Source organism: Odocoileus virginianus, chromosome 9, assembly GCF_023699985.2.
Source record: "Odocoileus virginianus isolate 20LAN1187 ecotype Illinois chromosome 9, Ovbor_1.2, whole genome shotgun sequence".
Taxonomy (NCBI): Eukaryota; Metazoa; Chordata; class Mammalia; order Artiodactyla; family Cervidae; genus Odocoileus; species Odocoileus virginianus.
The window spans coordinates 53,573,522-53,592,940 of NC_069682.1; the positions used below are offsets into that span (position 1 = coordinate 53,573,522).

General features: G+C 43.6%; 1 protein-coding gene across 1 annotated transcript in view; it reads left to right on the forward strand.

Annotated features, from left to right (window-relative positions):
- LOC110145016 (piezo-type mechanosensitive ion channel component 2-like) overlaps positions 1 to 19,047 on the forward strand; it is a 57,699-nt gene extending 38,652 nt beyond the window's left edge. Inside the window, exons 30-33 of the mRNA XM_070471820.1 lie at positions 16,337 to 16,453; positions 17,071 to 17,150; positions 18,031 to 18,268; positions 18,662 to 19,047. Coding sequence (XP_070327921.1) covers positions 16,337 to 16,453; positions 17,071 to 17,150; positions 18,031 to 18,268; positions 18,662 to 19,010 — 784 coding nt within the window. The 3' untranslated portion in view covers positions 19,011 to 19,047. The remainder of the gene's footprint in view (positions 1 to 16,336; positions 16,454 to 17,070; positions 17,151 to 18,030; positions 18,269 to 18,661) is intronic.
- The last annotated feature ends 372 nt before the right edge of the window (positions 19,048 to 19,419 follow it).

Consider the following 19,419-nt stretch of genomic DNA (forward strand, 5'->3'; position numbering starts at 1 on the left):
CACATTGCAGGCGGATTCTTTACCAGCTGAGCTGCAAGGGAAGCCCTAACATAAATAATCATGGCATCTGTAAGTTTAGGGAGTCTCGTTCTTCCTTTCCAATCTATGCGACTTTTTCTTTTCCTTGCTCTACTATACTAGCCAGGAATTTTAGTACAATAGTGAAGAAGAAAGGTGAAAGCAGACTTTCTTGCCTAGTTCGCAGTCTCAGGAGAAAAACCCTCAATGTTTCAGCAATAAATACGATGTTAACTAGCATTTTCACTTTTCTCTTCTCAGATTGAAAAGGTGCTCTTCTCATTCAAGTTTGCTGGCAGTTTTGGTCACAAATGGGCACTGAGTTTTGTCAGATCTTTTGAAATGATCATATTATTTTACCCATTTATTTTGTCAATATGGTCAATTATATTGGCTGATTCTTAAATGTTATACCATCTTTGCATTCCTTGGGAAAACTCTACTTAATTATGATGTATTATCATTTTATATATCACTGGATTTCATTTGTTAGTATTATATTAGGGATTTTTGCATCTGTTTCATGAGGAATACTGGTCTGTACTTTTTCTTTTTTTTAACAATGTTTCTGTCAGGTTTTGGTATCAGGCTTATGCTGACTTCCTAAGATTATTTGAGAAACATTTTCTTCTCAGTTTTTGGAAAGAGTTTGTGTAAGAGTTGTATTATTTCTTCTTCATGTGTTTAATAAAACCTCCCCCCTGCAGAAAAGCACTCTGGGCCTGGAAATTCTTTTCATGGAAACAATAACCAACTCAGTTGTGTTAATAGATATTGGACCATTCAGAGCATCTATTTCAAGCTGTATCAGTTTTGATAAGTTTCTTTTTCAAGGAATTTGTTCACTTCATGTATGTAGCTGAGTTTATTGGTGTAGAGTCTCATAAAATTTCCTTGTTTTCTGGTGTCTGTAGGATCTGTAACAATATCCCCTCTTTTATTTCTGATCCTGGTTATCTGTGAGTTTTCCTCTTTTCTCTCAGCTCTGTTAGGGATTTTAAAAGATTTATTGAGGTATAATGACATAATAAAATGATCAGATTTAAAGTATATGATTGGATGAGTGCTGACATTCATGTACATCTGTGAAATGAAAAGCACAATCATGGGTGGGAGGAATAGGGAGACCAGGATTGACGCATATACACTATTGATACTATGTATAAAATGGATAACTAATGAGAACCTACTGTATAGCACAGAGACCTCTGCATAGTGAAATATGGTGAATAGGAAGGAAATCCAAAAGGGGGAGGACACATGTTTATGTAAAGTTGATTCATTTTGCTCGTACAGTAGAAACTAGCACAATATTGTAAAGCAACTATTCTCCAATAAAAATCAACTTAAAAGACTCCCCCAATCAAGATAATGAGCACTTCCATTGCCCACAAAAGTCTACTCATGACTCAGCGCAACTCCTCTCTCCCTCCACTCCCATCTCCAGGCAACCATTGATTTGCTCTCTGTAACTAGGGATTAGTTTGCATTTTCTAGGAGTATCTATGTTTTCATACACAAGCTTGAAGAGTTCCTTCTGCATTTTGGAGAACAATCCTTCATCAAATATGCCTTTTGCATATATTTTCTCTGTCTGTGGCTTGACTTTTTAATTCTCTTGACGGTGTCTTTCACAGAGCAGAAATTTTTTAATTTTAATGACATACAGCCTGTCAGTTCTTTCTTCTCATGGATTGTGTCTTCGGCGAGATTTGCACATGCTCTGAATTCCCCCTGACTCCTTAAGGGGGCCAGGATGGCTGTTGTGGACTGGGGTTGGATATTTCTTGTCTCCCAGGTCAGTTAGGCTCTGGTAAAAGCCCAGCAGGTTAAGCTCTGATTAACTAGTTTCTTCGGAGGTTGTTGTTGTTAGTTACTAGGTCCAGTCCTACTCTTCTGTGACCCCAAGGACTGTAGCCATATAGGCTCCTCCATCCATGGGATCTCCCAGGCAAGAATACTGGACTGGGTTGCCATTTCCTCCTCCAGGGGATCTCCCAATCCAGGGATCAAACCCACGTCTCCTGCATTGACAGATGGATTCTTTGCCACCTGAGCCACCTGGGAAGCCCCAGCAAACTGACCCCTCTGTTACAAGCAGCATGCTCTTTCATATTTCAGAACAATTCCCCTTCCCCTATTCCTGCCAAGAGTACAAGATGGGGTTTTCCCCATTTGCTGTGAGGACCTGGTCGACCTCCAGGAGGTAAAAGCCACAGAAATGTGGGTCCCCTTGGCATTTCTATCCCTGAGATTTGTCCCCACTGAGCCTTCCACGGTTCGTCATTTACAGCCCAGCTTTCCTTACCTTGTCACTGGTTCCTACCAGGTTTAGGCTTGTGGGTTTTGACTCTAGTAAGCTGCAGTTCTCTGTATTTGCCTCTTCATCTTTGCAGTTTGGGGGGCCGTAGTTTGCCCTGTGACCTCACCTCTCTGACTTATTGGTTTTTCAGTATGCTCACCTTTGTACTTGTTTAAGTACAAAGAACGGCCAGTTCCAGCTTCTCACATGCCAGACTGGAAACTGGAAATCCACATTGTGTTTCAAATGTTGGTTCCCTATGTTCATTGCTGGCATATACAGATGTGGTCAATATTTGCATGCCGATCTTGCAACATTGCTAAATTCATTTATGACTGCTAGGAGGGTTACTTGAAGATGCCTTTGGATTTTATATGTAGACAATCATGTCATGTGAAAACGCAGTTTTATTTCATTTATTTCATTCTTTCTAATCCCAATGCTTTTTCTTTTCCTTCTTGATTTTTATGTTTTTGCTTGCTTTTTGTTTTTGGCTTGTAGGATGTTAGTTCCCCAACCATGGACTGAACTTGGGCCCTTGGCAGTGAAAGAGCAAAGTCCTAACCATTGGGCAACCAGGGAATTCCCTTTTTCTTGTCTTATTAAAGTAGCTAGAACTTTCAGTTCTATGGTAATAGTGGTGAGTTGGACATTCTTGCTTTGCTCTCAGTCTTAAGAAGAAAGCATCCCTTCCCATGAATTATGTTAGCTAAAGATTTTTGAAACATTTATTAAAGGTTTAATATCTCTTCTATTCCTAGTTTGCTGAGAGTTTTTATTGCGAATGGATATTGAATTTTGTTAAAGGCCTCTCCTACACCTGGTGAGACGATCCTGTTTCTCCTCTTCTATGGTCTGCAGACAGGAATTACATTGATTTATTTTCCAATGTTAAACCAGTCTTAGTTCCAGGATAAACCCCCACTTCATTATGAGTATTAGTATTATATATATGCATATATATCATTGGATGCAACTGGGAAGTATTCTGTCAAGGAATTTTGAGTTTGTGCTTATGAGGGACACTGTGCTATAGCTTTCCGTTCCTATGTTAATCTGGTTTTAGTCTCAGAGTAATGCTGATTTCATAAAATGAGTTTGGAAGTACACCCTCCGGTTTTCTGGAATTTTGCATAGAATTGGTATTATTTCTTCCTTAAATATTTTGTAGAATTCACCAGCACAGCCATTTTGGCCTGGAGTTGTCTTTGCAAGTTTTATCTCAGTTGAATTTATTGACAAATCGTTACATTCACTTAATATCCTTTTCTTGCCTATAGGCTCTTTAATGATGTCTCTAATTCTGCTGTGGTAATTTATATCTTCTTTCTATTCCCCCCTGATAAATCTGACCAGGAGTTTATAAATTTTATTGACATTTTTAATAAGTTTTTGCTTTTATTGATTTTACTATATTGTTTTTCAGTTTTCTCTCATACTTTGGGCTTATTTTACCTTTATTTATTTATTTTTGATTTTTATGGTGGAACTTTAGATCTTTTGAATTTTTCCCTACTTTTCTAATATAAGCATTTAATGCTTGAGATTTCCCTTAAAGCATTAACTGCATCCCACAAATTTTAAGTCATGTTCTAATTTTGATTCAGTTCAAATATTTTGTTATTTTTATTTGGATTTCTTCTTTAACCCGTGGGTTATTTAAAAGTATGCACCTTAGTTTCAAAATCTGTAATTTTTCAGATATTCCGAAACTGATTTCTAACTTAATTCCATTGTGGTGAGAGAATATTATTTGTAGAATTTTTAGTCTTTTTAAACTTATTGAGTTATTTTAGGGTCCATAATATGACCTGTCTTAACGAATGTTTCATGTGTCCTTGGTAAGAATTGTGTTCTGCCACTGTTCTTGATAGTATTGTTAATTCTTCTCTATCTTTACTGATTTTCCATCTACCTATTTTATCAATTATTGAGAGAAGGCCATCAAAAACCATAATTAACTCTGGATTTGTCTGTTTCTCCTTTGAAATCTATCCGTTTTTGCTTCATGTATTTTGAAGTTCTATTACTTGGTGAATAAATACTTAGTACGATTAGGTCATTTTGATGAACTGTCCCCTTTATTGTTATGAAATGATTCTCTTTATTTTTTTAAAAAAGATTTCAATCCTGTATTGTTAAAAAGTGAAAGTGTTGGTTGCTCAGTCGTGTCCAACACTTCGCAGCCCCTAGGACTCCTCCGTCCATGGGATTCTCCAGGCAAGCACACTGCAGTGGGTTGCCATGCCCTCCTCCAGGGGATCTTCCCAGCCCAGGAATTGAACCCAGGTCTCCTGCATTGCAGGCAGATTCTTTACCATCTGAGCCACCAGGAAAGTCCAAGGAGTATAGCCAATTAATGGACTTCACACATACACATAGCCAATTAACAATTTTGTGATGGTTTCAGGTGGATAGCAAAGGGCTTCGGCCATACATATACGTGTATCCATTCTCCTCCCAATCTCCCCTCCCATCCAGGCTGCCCATAACTTTGAGCAGAGTTGCCTGTGCTATACAACAGGTCCTTGTTGGATATGAAATGGTTCTCTTTAACCCTGTAATTGTCGTTGTTCTTAAATCCACTTTGACCTAGTCAATATAGCAGCTCCAGCTGCTTTCTTCTGGTTAGTGTTAGTAATGTATCTTTTCCCATCCTTGTATAAGTTTAGAAGTGGGTTTACAGACAGAGTTGTTTATTGTTTTTATATCCAATGTTACAGTCACTTCCTTGGTGCATCTAGACTATTTGCAGTTAGTGTGATCATTGACATGGTTGAGTTTGAATTTTCTTGTTGCATTTGTTAATATGTGCCATTTGTTTTCCATTTCCCTTTCCCTCTTTTTCTTTGTGGTTGGAAAGAGTTTCAAGGCCACAGCACAGGGAGTAGAACTGCAAATGAAGTCTAATGGTCCCCATGAGTTGAGCAGAGTTTGGAGTCTCTGGAGGCCATGATGGTGAGAGTTTGCAAGTCAGAGTAGGGAGGAGAGAATCCTGAAGACAGAAAAAATATTGGACATCTGCGGAGGGTTCCTCTGAGTCTGTAGCTGAGTGTTGATCAAGGAAGCCATCAAGGTAGTAAGCAAAAAAAACACTGGAAAGCAACTGGGAGAATAATATCTGGAGCTCCAAATGGCCAGAAATAATTTATAATCCTGTGACCCATAGTGGAAAGATTTCATAGAACATGGGGTATAGAGTATGGTCCCTGAGCAGGGACCACTGTCTAAGGTGTTGCTTGTTCTTTATTAAATTGGTTTCTGCTTTTATCTTTCTTATTTCCTTTATTCTCTTACTTGGGCTTAATTTGCTCTTCTTTTTCCAGCTTTTTAAATGGTAAATTATATCATTGATTTTAAACCTTTGTCTCTTTTCCAAAATGAATTAAAATCTATAAATATCTCTCTATGCACTGCTTCAACTGAGTCTGACAGCTCTTGTTGAATTTTCATTGTCATTCAGTTGAACTATTTAATAATGTTTCTTTGTAATTCCATCTCTGGGTCATGGGTTATTTAAACATGTGTTGCTTAATTTACAAATATTTGGGAGCTTTCCTATATGTCTTTTTTGATTTCTAATTTAATTCTATTCAGTTTATGCATGCTCAGTCACTTCAGTTGTGTCTGATTCTTTGTGACCCAGTGATCTGTAGCTGGTCTGGCTCTTCTGTCCATGGGATTTTAGGCAAGAATACTGGAGTGGGTTGCCGTGCCCTCCTTCAGGGGATCTTCCTGACCCAGGGATCAAACCTGCATCTCCTGCATTGAAGGCGGATTCTTTACTGTTGAGCCACTATTCTGTTCTTAGGGGAAAAGAAACCTCTGTAATTTTCAGTCTTTTGAAATGTATTGAGACATTTTATGACCCAGCACATGGTCTACCTGGGTACATATTACATATTTACATGAAAGAATCTATATTCTGTAGCTTCTGGGTATGGTGTACTGGCTATGTCATAAGGAAAAATAGTCGATAATGTTGAAATCTTTTGTATGTTTAATTTTGAGGGTCCCCAGTTTTACTATCGATTTCAGAGAGTGTTAAAATCCACCTATGATTATGGAATTTTCTATCCCTTTGATTCTATCAAGTTTTTATGTCATGCATTTTGAAACTTCAGCTTTAAGATACATATACATTTATGGTTGTCATGTTTTCTTGATGGACTGTGGAATATTTTCATTGTTGTTATGAAATGTTTTATCATTATGAAATCTTCCTTTTTATATCTGGTAATATGCTTCTTGTAAGTAAGAAACCTTTACCCTATCATTTTGCTATTTGTTTTTAATGTTGTTTTCTTCTGTTTTTGCCTTCTCTTGGATTAACAGAAATTCTTTTTTCTATTTTTAATATTCCATTTTAATTCCTTATTTTCTTTTCAAATATGCATCTTTATGCTTCTTTTTTAATGTCTGTTCCAGGGATTATAATAGGCATTACTTTTCCCCTAATTTTTTTAATTTTGGTAAAACAGGCCTAAAATTTACCATCTAATCACTTCAGCTATTTTCAGTGGTCTTAACTACATTCATTACCCACTGCCATCACCAGCATCCATCTCTCGGACTCTTTCTATCTTGTAAACCTGAAACTCTATCCCCCCTAAACATTAACTCCACATTCTTCCCTTTTCCCAGCATCTATAAATTAGCATTATTTCTGTCTCTGTGACTTTGACTACTCTAAAAACCTCATATGTAGGTGGGATTATACAGTATTTTTATAGCTATTTTACTTAGCATAATGTTCTCAAGATTCTTTCATGTTGTAGCAGGTGTCAGAATTTCCTGCCTTTATAAAGCTGAATAAGTCTAGTATATGTGTAAACCAAATCTTGCTTATCTGTTCATCCATTGATGGACACGTGGGTTGCCTCCATGTTTTGTGAATAATGCTGCTAGGGACACAGTTATACCAATCTCTCTGAGACACTGTTTTTAATTTCTTTGGGTGTAAACCTAGAAGAAGAATTGCTGGGTCACAGGGTGATTCTATTTTTAAATTTTTTAGGAATCACCATAATGTTATGTACAGAGGTTGTATCCTTTTACATTCCCACCAACAGTGCACTAGAGTTCCAGTGTCTCTACGTTCACACCAACAATATTACTTTCTGATTTTTTTTTAATGCTAGTCACCCTAATAGGAGGCTTCCCTGGTAGTTCAGCTCGTAAAGAGTCCTCCTGCAAAGTGGGAGACCCGGGTCGATCCCTGGGTTGGGAAGATCCCCTGGAGGAGGGCATGGCAGCCCACTGCAGTATTCTTGTGTGAAGAATCCACACAGACTGAGGAGCCTGGTGGGCTACAGTCCAAGGGGTTGCAAAGGGTCGGACATGTCTAAGCACAGCACCCTAATGGGTTTTAGGGCAGTTAGTTCATTGTAGTTTTGATAGTGTTTTTCAAATAATTATGAGATTGAGAATCTTTTCATGTGCTTATTGGTCATTCATAGATCTTCTTTTGAGAAATATCTGTTCAAATCCTTTGCCCATTTTTAAAAAATCGAATTGTTTGGGGATTTTTGGTAAGTTTTATAAATTCTCTCTGTTTTCTGGATATTAATTCCTTATTGGTTATACAATTTGCAAATATTTTCTTCCATTCTATGAGTTGCTTTTTTATTCTGTAGATAGTGTCAGCTGAGGTACATGTTTTTAAAGTTTTAATGAAATCTTTTTCTTGCATGTGTCTTTGGTGCCATGCCCAAGGAATTATTGCCACATCTAATATCATGAAGATTTTGCCCAGTGGTTTCCACTAAGAATATTATAATTTGAAGTCTTGCTTTAGGTCTTTTATACATTTTGAGTTAGTTTGTGGACATGTTTTTAGATTAGGGTCTAACTTCATTCTTTTTCATGTGAGTGTCCAGTTTTCCCAGCATCATTTGTTGAAAGACTGTCCTTTCCCCATTGAATAGTCTTGACATCTTCATCAAAAGTCATTTGACCGTATACGCATGAGTTTGTGTTGTTCTTGTTCAGTCACTAAACCATGTCTGACTCTTTGCAATCCCATGGACTGCAGCACACCAGGCTTCCCTGTCCTTCATATCTCCCAGAATTGTCTCAAACTCATGTCCATTGAGTCCATGACATCATCCAATCCATTGGTCTATATGTCTGTTTTTATGCCAATACCACATTGTTTAGATTACTATAGTTTTGTAGTAAGTGTTGAATCAAAAAGTATGAGTCTTTTGTTTTTTTCTCCTTTTTCAAGATTGTTTTGGCTATTTGGGGGGCCTGTGAGATTCCAAATGATTTTTAGAATGGGTTATTCCGTTTCTGCAAAAAAATGATATTGGGGTTTTGACAGTGATTCCATTGACTCTATAGGTTGCTTAAGGTGGCATTGACATTGTAACAATATCCAGTCTTCCAGCCTGTGAACATGGGATGTGTTTCCATTTACTTATGTCTTCCTTAATTCCTTTCATTTTGTGGCTTTCATTATACCATCCTTCTCTTTGGATAATTAAACTCCAAAATATTTTATCCTTTTTGGCACTGTTATAAATGAAATTGTTTTCTTAATTTTTTTGTTCACTGTTAGTGTATAGGATGCAACTGCTTTTTGTCTATTGACTCTAAACCCCACTACTCTGTAGAGTTCACTCTTTAGTTCTAATAATTGTTTTGTGGAATCTTTAGAATATTTTACATCTGAGATGATATCATCTGTGAATAGATATAAGTTTACTTCTTCCTTTCCAATTTGGAAGTCTTTTCTTTCTCTTTTCTAATTGCTTGGGCTAGAACTTTCTGTATTATGTTGAATAGAAGTGGTGAAAATGGCTTGTCCTTTCCTTGTTCCTGATCTCAGAGGGAGATCTTGTAGTCTTTTACTATTGAACATGATGCTGGTTATCAAGTCATCTGTGATGGACACTTGCTCTGCGTTCACTTTTGGCTATTGTGAATAATGCTGCTGTGAACATGGGTATGGCATGTCATCCAATGTCTTTAGTTTTGACATCAGGAGAATGCTGGCCTCATAAAGTGAGTTCAAAAGTGTGCTCACTTCACCTATTTCCTGGAAGAGTCTGGCGTTATTGGTATTAATATCTCATAAAGTGTTTGGTAGAACTTGCCTGGGAAACAATCTGGGCCAAGTTTTTCTTGTTGGAAGATTTTAAGCTAAGAATTCAATTTTTTCAGTAAATTTGGGCACATTTATGTTATCTCTTGCTTGAGTTTTGGTGTTTTGTGTCTTCCAATAATTTGTCCATTTCATCTAAATTGTTGAATTTATGTCATAGAGAGATCACCTTAGCATCCTCGTGTGTGCGTGTGTCTGTGTGTGTGTGTGGTCTTAGTTGCAGCATGTGGGATCTAATTACCTGACCGGGGATCGACCCAGGCCTCCTGCATTGGGAGCACAGTGTACTAGCCACTGGACCATCAGGGAAGTCTCATCATAACATCCTTTAAATTTTTGTAGCTTCTGTCATGATAGTCCATTTTCCATTTCTGATATTTATAATTTGTGCCTTTTCTCTGTTTATTTTGGTCAGTCTGCCTAGAGTTTTGTCAAGTATATTGATTTTTCAAATAACTAACTTTTAAAAATTAATTTATTTTCTCAATTTTCAGTTATACTAATTTCTGCTCTTTATTGTTTCATTCCTTCTGCTTTCTTTGGGTTTAATTTACTCTTTGTTTCTAAAGTGGAATTCTAGATTGTTTATTTGATACTTCCTCTCTGATCTCTCTGTGATTTAGAGATGGGTTGCTTAATTTAAAAATATCTGTGGATTTTCCAGATATCTGTTATTGATTTCTAGTTTAAGTCCATCATGGTCTGAGAAAATACACTGTATAATCTTAATTCCTTTAAGGTTGTTAACTTTTTAATGGAATGTACTTCATTTTGGTGAATGTTCCACTTACACTTCTAAAGAACCAGTGTTCTGTTACCACCGGCTAAAGAGGTCTATAAATGTCAACTAAGTCAAGCTGATGGGGTTGTTCAGCTCTTCCATATCTTTGCTGATTTTCTGTCTGCTTATTCTGTTGATTGCTGAGAAAGTAGTGATGAGGTTTCCAAATATAATTGTGGGTTTGTCTATTTCTTTTTCGATCAGGTTTTATCTTGTAGAGTTTGGTCCCTGGCCATTGGGGCACCCATGTTTGGGATTGTTATATCTTTTTGGTAAATTCTTCTCCGTACGTAATGGCCCTATTTATGCCTGGTAGTTTTCTTTCTACTGAAGTCTTCTTTGTCTTATGTTAATATAGTCACTTCTGCTTTTTTTTGTTTCTTAAGATATGTTGTTATGTGGGTCATTTTTAAAGTCTGTATTGAATTTGTTGCAACACTGCTTGTTTTATGTTTTGGCTTTCTGACTGTGGGACGTGTGGGGTCTGAGCTCCCCAACCAGGGATTGAACCTGTACCCCTGCCCCACCGCACTAGAAGGAAAAGTCTTAACCCCTGGACTGCCAGGGTACTCATTTTCAGCTTTGATTTGTGTTAACTGTGTATTTGATTTTATTTTTTCCCCATCCTTTTACTTTTAATCTGTCAGTGTGAGCAGCCAGCAAACTTTTTCTGTAAAGGGCTAGTAAGTGAATATCTGAGGCTTTGTGACCACATATGGCCTCTCTCTCCTCTTCTTCCTCCTCTGCGTCACAACCCTGAGCAATTGTAAAAACCATTCTCTAAATTAGGTCATTTGCGGGATTTGTCCTGTGAGCAAGTTTTCTGGTTAAATTTAAGATGCATTTCTTAGAGACAACATCTAATTGGATCATTTCTTCACCCAATCCAATTTCTGTTTTTAATTGCTGTATTTGAACCATTCAGGTTTAATGCAATTATTGCTACAGTTGAATTTAGGTCTACCATTTTATTATTTCTCTATCTTTCTCTTTTTTTTCCTCTGTTCCCTTTTCTGACTTCTTTTGAATTACTTGAAGTCCTTTAATTTTAGCATTCCATTTATTTTGTCTATTTGAGTTTTGGCTGTATCTCTATGTTACTTTTAGTTGTTGCTTTAGATAATATTTATCTCTCCAACTTTTCACCATCTGTTTAGTGTTAATATGTTACTACTGTATGTAAAATATAGAAATCTTATAATCATCTTTACCATCTCGATTCTATACTTCGCCTTCTAATTATTACATATCTTACATCTACATACATTGAATCTCCTGGATAATGTCACCAAGATTGCTTTGTAAAGTCATACATTTTTAAAAGTACTCAAGAGAAGAAAAGTATCTGTTATATTTACCCAGATATTTATCTGTTCTGTTGCGCTTCCTTCATTCCTGATGTTCTGAGTTTTCCTCTGATATCATTTCCCCTTTGCCTGGAGAACATTCTTTCAGATTTCTTTTTGAGCAAGTCTGCTGGTGATGAATTCTTTCCGTTTTTGTTTTTTTTTCTTCTTCTGACTAGGTCTCTATTTTGCCTTCACTCTTAAGAAAAATATTTTTGCTGGATTTAGAATTCTGAGTTGACAGTTCCTTTGTTGTGAATTTTCAAGGATGCTATATTATTTCCTTGTCTTCTGACCACCATTGTTTCTGCTGAATGGTCTCCAGGCGTTACTCACCTTCAGGGAAGGCATCATTTTTCTCTGTCTGCTTTCAATCTTTATCTGTGGCTTTCAATCCCTTGATTCTGATGTGTCTGGGTGTGGTTTTCTTGGAGTTTATCCTGTTTGGAGGTCTTAAAGCCTTTTGAACCTGTAAAATTTATGTCTTTTGACATATTTGGGGAAGTTTAGCCATTATTCTTTGAAAAAATTGTTTTGCTTGGATTCCAGTGGAAATAGCGAATGTTTGGCCTCTCAAAATACATAAGTTCTGGAGATCTACTGTAAAACACAGGGCCTAAGCTTAGCAATACTGTATTGTATACTTTATTTTTTTGGCCATGCCACGTGGCATGTGGGATCTTAGTTCCCCATCCAGGGATTGAAACTGCATCCCCTGCGCTGGAAGCATAGAGTTAACCACTAGACTTCAAGGGAAGTCATTGTATACTTAAAAAAAAATTGTGAAGAGGGTAGATCTTATGTTAAAAGTTCTTAACACAAAAGGAAAAAAAAAACACCAGAAGCAGGAGGATTCTTTGCAAGGTGATGGGTAAGCTTACGGCATTGATAGGGATCTGATAGTGACAATGGTATCCCAGGGCATGTTGTTAGCCCCAGACACAATTATCTATAATTTGTAATGTAAATTACAATTAAATCTATAATTTACTGTGTTAGCTATCTATAAAGTTTTATGTCAGTCATATTTTCCTAAAGTAGTTGAAAAAAATTTTTTCTGACCCTGTCTCTCCCTCTATTAGGAATTTCAATGACGTATTAAGTCTTACAATATTGACTAACAAGTCCCTGAGGCCCTCATTTTTAAAAATCCTGTCTTTCAGTTCTAAGATTAGATCATTTCCATCGATCTGTTTTCAAGTTTACTGACTCTGTCCTCTGTCATCTTCGTTCTTCTCTTAGCCTATTCAGTGAAATGTTTATATCTTCTACTTTGCTTCTCAGATCTAAAAGTTTTATTTCTTTTTAAATAAATGTTTTCTTTAATAAAATTTTACATTTACAGGAGGCTGTGAAGATAACAGAGAGTGTTTACAAATACCCCTCACCTAGTTTTCTGTCATTTTTGAGACTGCACCCAAGTACTGCATTTCAGATTCTTTTGTCGACTATAAAGGCTACTCTATTTCTTCTAAGGGACATAGTGAAGGACAGGAAAAACCTAGCATGCTGCAGTCCATGGGGTCGCAAAGAGTTGGACACAACTGAGCAATTGAGCAACAACAATTTTCCCTAATGTTAACATCTTTCTTTGCCACCGTGGCATGTTTGTCAAAACTAAGATGCCAACGTGGGTACATTATTATGCTAAACTCCAGACTGTACTCAGATTTCACCAGTTTTTACATGAATGTCTTTTTTTTTTTTTGCCGGGGATGGGGGAGTGGATTTCCAAAATTCAATCCAAGATACAAAACCACATCACATTTAGTGATTCTTCATTATAGTTTGTCTCTCTTTGCCAAAACTTCTGTTTTTTCCATTCATTTCAAGCCTGTCCGGCTTTGCCTCACAGAGGATAACTAGCACAGCCGCTTCTCAGACCTCGTCTGATAATCCCAGCAACTGGGTTGTCTCAGGGTTGTCATCTTTTGATGCTCTTTCCCTCGAGATTTGATCGATGCTCCTGGTTCTTGGCATGCTGAGTAACACGGGATTTTTATTCTGGACATCTTGTTTGTTTGTGTTATGTGAGAAGACTGGATCCTGTTAAAAACGCCCTGGAGAATGCAGGCTTCCTTCTTCTTTTTTCCATTTCCCCCTCCCCTATCCTTTTTCTGGGCTTCCCTTGTGGCTCAGCTGGTAAAGAATCCGTCTGCAATGCAGGAGACCTTGAGCCGCAAGTTCTATCTCTTTCTGTGGGTGCGGGCTCCTGCCCGTTCAGCCTGCCAAGCTCCAGTGGTGCTGTTTTCCAAAGCCCACATGCATCCCACTTGGAGATCAGCATGGACTTGAGTGCTGGTGTCTCAGGCCTCAGCTCTCGGGACCTCCCGAAGCCCCTGGCCCTGGGACAGGGGCATGTGCACCTGTGCTCCCCCGGGCACCCCTGTCCCTCCAGCCATGGGCCCTGCAGGACTCAGCTGCTGCCTCGGGGAACCTCTGCTGGACTCTGCAGTTCTCTCTCTGTGGGCACTTCTCTGCTTTCCAGGTGTCCACCCGGCAACCCTGGCCACCTCAGCCTACCTGAATCCTCAGCTCTGTCCCCCTGCTGCTCAGGGGGCCCCTTCTGACTGGGGTCCTGCGGGATGTGATGCAGCCAGGGGTGCGGGGTGTTCTGGGCCATCAGCTGGGGCATCTGCACTGCTCATAGCATTTGCCCGCCCCCTCACCCCCCACCGGGGATAGTCCTCTCATGCACCTGTTTTCTAGTGTCGGAAAAGCGTTGCTTTTGGCACATTTGTCTGCTTTTCTTACTTGCTTACGGCAGAAGGGTGAATCCAGTTCCCCTCCTTCATGGTGGTTGGAAACGCGTATCAGACCCACTCAGGGAGTCTGGTTTAAACATGGGCTTTTTGCTTCTTTCCAGGCAGAACACCCAGCCCTCCCTCCCCCCGCAGCCCCATCACCATGACCCCAAGCTCCTCTCATGCACCCCTGCCCACAAGACAGTGGCTTTCTGGTGGAATTCCCACCACCCCCAGGCTCGAGGGACTTCTCACTGTTTGTCATCCTCCAGTATTTTCAAATAGCTGTGTTTCCTCTTTGTTAGGAGTTTAGACTTGCCCACCATGGGTCGTTTCATGACACCATTTGACCCTCTCAAGATGAATGTTAGACCCTATTCTGTTTTTCACCAATGGAGGGACTCAAGTGTGGCCCATTAGGACACTGGGGTCAGGTCACATGACCAGGAAATGGCAGGGCCGCTAAGCCTGTCCCACTCGTGCCATGCGCAGGATTGGAACAGGCGTCCATGACTGCAGAAGCGGTGAACAGCTCTTAGGACCGTAGGCTCTATGATGCTGGCTTTCACCGGCTGTCCTAAAATAGTGATCTCCACTGCAGTCTGGTTGACCCTAGCCAACCCTGGGTGTTGAAGTGGGTTCCCTCTGCACGTGGGAGGCAGGGGGCAGGTGTCTGGTGATGTGCAGCAGAGGACTGTCCCGAAGGTGTCAATTCAACCTGCCTCTCGTCTGCATGAAACTCATCCACAGCTCCCCTTGGGCTTAGAATAAAAACTTGGCTCCCGCCTGTGGCCAACAAGGCTGTGCTGCTCACAGCCTGGCCCCATCCTCATCCCCATACCCCTCTCTCCTTTCCAGCCACACTGGCCTCCGTCCTGCTCCTCTGGTTTGTCATGGCCTCGGCCACCCCAGGGCCTTTGCACAGGCCGTTCCCTCTGCCTGAAATTGGTTTCCTCCATTGTCTGCATCGTCTTACGCTCACTCATCCTTGCAATCTCAGCTCAGACAGCACTTCCTCTGGGCAAGCCTTCCCACCTGGCCCTCTCCTCAGACCCTTCTCAGAGCTGGACCATCCTCTCTGCCATGACTGTCTTCTGTGGGCTGATTATTTATAGCACGTTTCCTTGCCAGAGCTGGGGAGGAAGCGGGGCTGCCTTGTCTTCCATCCACAGGAGGAAATGACGCCTTCCTTGGGGGCCAGCAGGCCTGTGGGACCGTGCTCACCAGGTCCAACCCTAGGTGTGTTTGCTTGCTTGCTGACAACTCCCTCATGAGCCCCCTAGAGCCAAGGCTGGAGGGTCCTGCACTCTGAACCTTCTCCCCAAGGCTCCCAGGACGGCTGGCTAGAGGGAGGGATGCAGGGCGTCTGAGTTCTGTGCTGTCTCTTGCCATGGGCCCGGAGGATAGCAGCTCCCACACGTGATGGGGTCCCTCTGCTGAGGACGTTCGCGTCTCGTGAAATGTGGCCAGGCCACCTCCTGTGGTCTAAATGCCAGGAAACCCTCATTTCAGAGCACCTGCTCTGCTTCTGCCTCCCCCGCCTTCAGACAAGGTGGAAACCAAGGCTCGGGGGCCAGCGAGGGGCCAAGGCAGGCAGCCCGGCCGTGTCCACTGTCTTTCTGCATTGAGCGCCTGCCTGGCGTCTTCCCAGCAGCCTCTGGGCGGAGGGGGCAGGAGGACACCTGCCGGCCTCCTGGGCCTTCAGTGATGCTCAGCCGTGCAGAGCCACCGTGCCCACCCAGGTGCAAGTCCAGGGCTGGGAGAGGCCCGGATGGAAGATGGATGCGCAGAGGGCAGGGGGTGGGTGCTGCCTGATGAGGACCCCGGTCTCCACAATGGCAAGGCCCTTTGCCGCCCTCTCCTCTGGTTTCAGGATCTGAGATGAACACGGTGGTCACTCAATGCATCTTAGTGGCAGGAGAGGGGTCACTTAGCGCATCTTAATGGGGAGCGCGGGCAGCTGGGCCAGAGGGAAGCTGCCCCATGTGCCCACCAGTTTGTTTCTCAGCCTCCTCTCTCCTTTCCCTCCACCCTCAGGAATGTGTCTCTGGTCAAGAACGTGGAAGCATCCGGCAAACACATGGTGTGTTACAGAGACGCGGAGATACGGGACCAACTGGTGTACACAGTCAGCCTCGTCCGGAAAGAGCCTGTGTAAGTGTCCCCTCTGGGCATACACGCACACACGTGTGCGCACACACACACTAGCTTCTGCACCCCTGGGTGGGAACAAGATAATTTGCCTTGCACGAGGCAAGTTGCTTACAAAATGCTCATCTATTAGTCGCTAATGACATCTCCATGGATGGTACAAGGAAGCAGAGTGTTTGGGGGTTGGCCTGGAGGCCTCTTCTGGCCTCATGCAGCCCAGCCCCCTCCCACAGGCTGGCTCTGGCTTGTCAGTCGGGAAAAGACCGAGCTTCTCAGGGGTGCACACAGGTGGCGCTTAATAAATACTTTTGGGAGAGGAAGCTGGCTTCCTGCGGTCCCCGCACTGGACCAACTTTGTGGACGCCACAGAAACTCACCCAACCCGTTAGCAAAGCGGGGGAGTCAGGCATGATAAGAAGTCCAAGGTCATAGAGTTGGGGGAACTAAGTGGACTTGGGGGAGGGGGAGGAGGAGGTGTCTGAGCCATGGAGTTTCCCACGCAGCCACTAGGAAGACCCGCTTTCAGACAGCGGCCCCCCAACCATGTTTGAATTGCACTAAAGGTCGGTGAATGTAAACCAGAACTCTGAGTTTTTTTGACTTTGTTTTCCTGCCTGAAGAATGCTCCCTGGCCTTATTCCCAAAGCCCTGAGGACCACAGAGGGGACTGAAGTGAAAATGGCCCACCAGTTAGAAGTTGGTAAGGACCCACCCCCACCTTGCATCCCTGCCCCCAGATGGTGCTGCCAGGGAAGGCAGGGGAGGGCAGCTGCCCCCCCCATCCTGAGCCCTGCAGGTGGGCCTAAGCAGGGCCCCCGTGAGCCTGCCTGGCTGGGGTGCAGGGCTGAGCCAGCCACTGGCAGGTGACACTGTCTCCAATGTGCGTGGGACCTGGTACTTTTCCAAGCGCTTTTAAATGCATTATCTCGCTGGAGGCTCATTTGAGGCGAGGCCTCGAAGCCGACTGGAAAACAGCTAATTTACTGAATCCTGAATGGAGAGGAAGCAGAAGGCGGCGTGTGTTTTTGCTGAATCTCAAACCAAAACAACCTTTTGTTAAAGAACAAACAAATAAACAAAACCGTTGAAATCAATTCACCCGGGAACAGTACGAACAGGGGTTCTGGGCAGAGCATCTCAGCAGCAAATTCCAACTCAACCAGTGTGGACTGGAGGAGGGGCTGTTGGGGTGACGGATGTGCTCATGGGGTGGGGGGAAGTTGGGGAGGGCAGAGCCCCTTGAGGGAGGGGCATCAGTGTGCACCAGGGGACCAGGCTGACCCTCCCAGGGAGACCTTGAACACTGGCTCCTCGGGAGGTGCTGCTGGGGAGGGGGCCTCCAGATGGGGGCCCCTGAATAAGGCAGGAAGAAAGAATGCATTAGGGGCAAGGGGCCAGGCTGCATCTAAGCAGAGGTTGCTTTGCCTGCAGGGAGGGCAGGGGAGTGTCAGAGGTTTTGCTCAATCAGCATCCATCCTAGCTCCTTGGAGGCAAGTCCCCTGACGTGGTTGTCATGGGTGACATGGGGTCTTCCCAGGCTGCAGGCGACCCCAGGGCCTGACGCTGCCTCTCCTACACAGCCCACCCCCAAAGGCCACGGGACGTGGACCGCCTGGCCTTCTTCCGCAACGCCACCATCCAGCTGCAGCAGCTGAGGCCGGTGGAGGACCCCGTGGCCAGCCCAGCAGCTGAGTGGTGGATGGTCCAGGAGTGGCGGCCAGGCTGTGAGCAGAGCCGGGGCTGCAGTCAGGACCTGGAGCTCGTCATCTTTAATGACAAAGTCAGCCCCCAGAGCCTGGGCTTCCTGGCAGGATATGGGTAAGGCTCCCCCGGCCCCAAGAACCTGCCTTGTGGCCCGGAGGCTTCAGAACTTTCTGCCCCTTCTCACCCCTGCTCACCAGAACTGCCTGGGACAGGAGGCACAAGTCCCCGTTCCCTTGGCCCCAGAAATACACCAGGATGGTGACTTACTGTCATACAAGCTGCTAGCAGAAATGGGCATTCCCACTGTCCCACCCCTCCTTCCTGTCTGTAGGGTCATGTGTCATCCGGCCCTCCAACCCCAGGTCGGGGCTGGAACCCCAGCCCCACCCACAAGAGGTCGTGGGGGCTGCGAGTGGTCAGCACTCGCACTTCTATCCCATCGGGCTGAGTAGGGGCTGTGCCCTCCTCTCCTGGGACAGCAGTGCTGACACCCCCTCATCCCCCCAGCATTGTCGGGCTCTATGTGTCGGTGGTGATGGTTGCAGCCAAGTTCATCCGAGACCACTTCCTCGGCATTGCCCGCTCCATCATGCATGACCAGCTACCTGATGTGGACCGCGTGCTAGGGCTCTGCACAGACATCTTCCTGGTCCGTGAGCTGGGTGAGCTGCAGCTGGAGCAGGAGCTGTTCGCCAGACTCACCTTCCTATACCGCTCGCCTGAGACCATGATCAAGTGGACGCGCCAGTGCCCACCCACTCCCTGCCTGCCCCCCGCCAACCCTGTTGCTGCGGCTCCCGTGGAGCGGCTGGAAGCAGCCGTCGTGTCCTCAAGCCCTTTGGCCTCAGAGAAGTAGGGTCTTTGCCGTAGCCTTGCGTCCCCCCAGTGCCAGGCCCTTGGCCTGCAGCTGCTGCCCAGCTGGGTCGCCGGGCCTGAGGCCCCCTTTGTGCCTGCACAAGGAACACTCAGTCCCCCGGCTCCCTGTAGCCCCTGCAGGGGGTGTGGACAGTGCCAGCTGCCAGGAGAAGGAGCTGGGCCACCTCAGTGACCTCTGGCTCCTTCAGGGCTTCTCAGGGAGAAGCTGGATTGAGCTGCCAACACTAAGGCCATTAAGCACGCTAATGACCCATGAAGGCTCCTGGCCCCTCCGGCCCCCATGCCTCCCTGAGCCCACTGACCGCCTCGTGACCATGATTACTGCAATTTAACACGTCGGGCCAGGGCTTTCCCAGACAGGGTGGGGGCCCTGGGACTGCCGCTTGCCT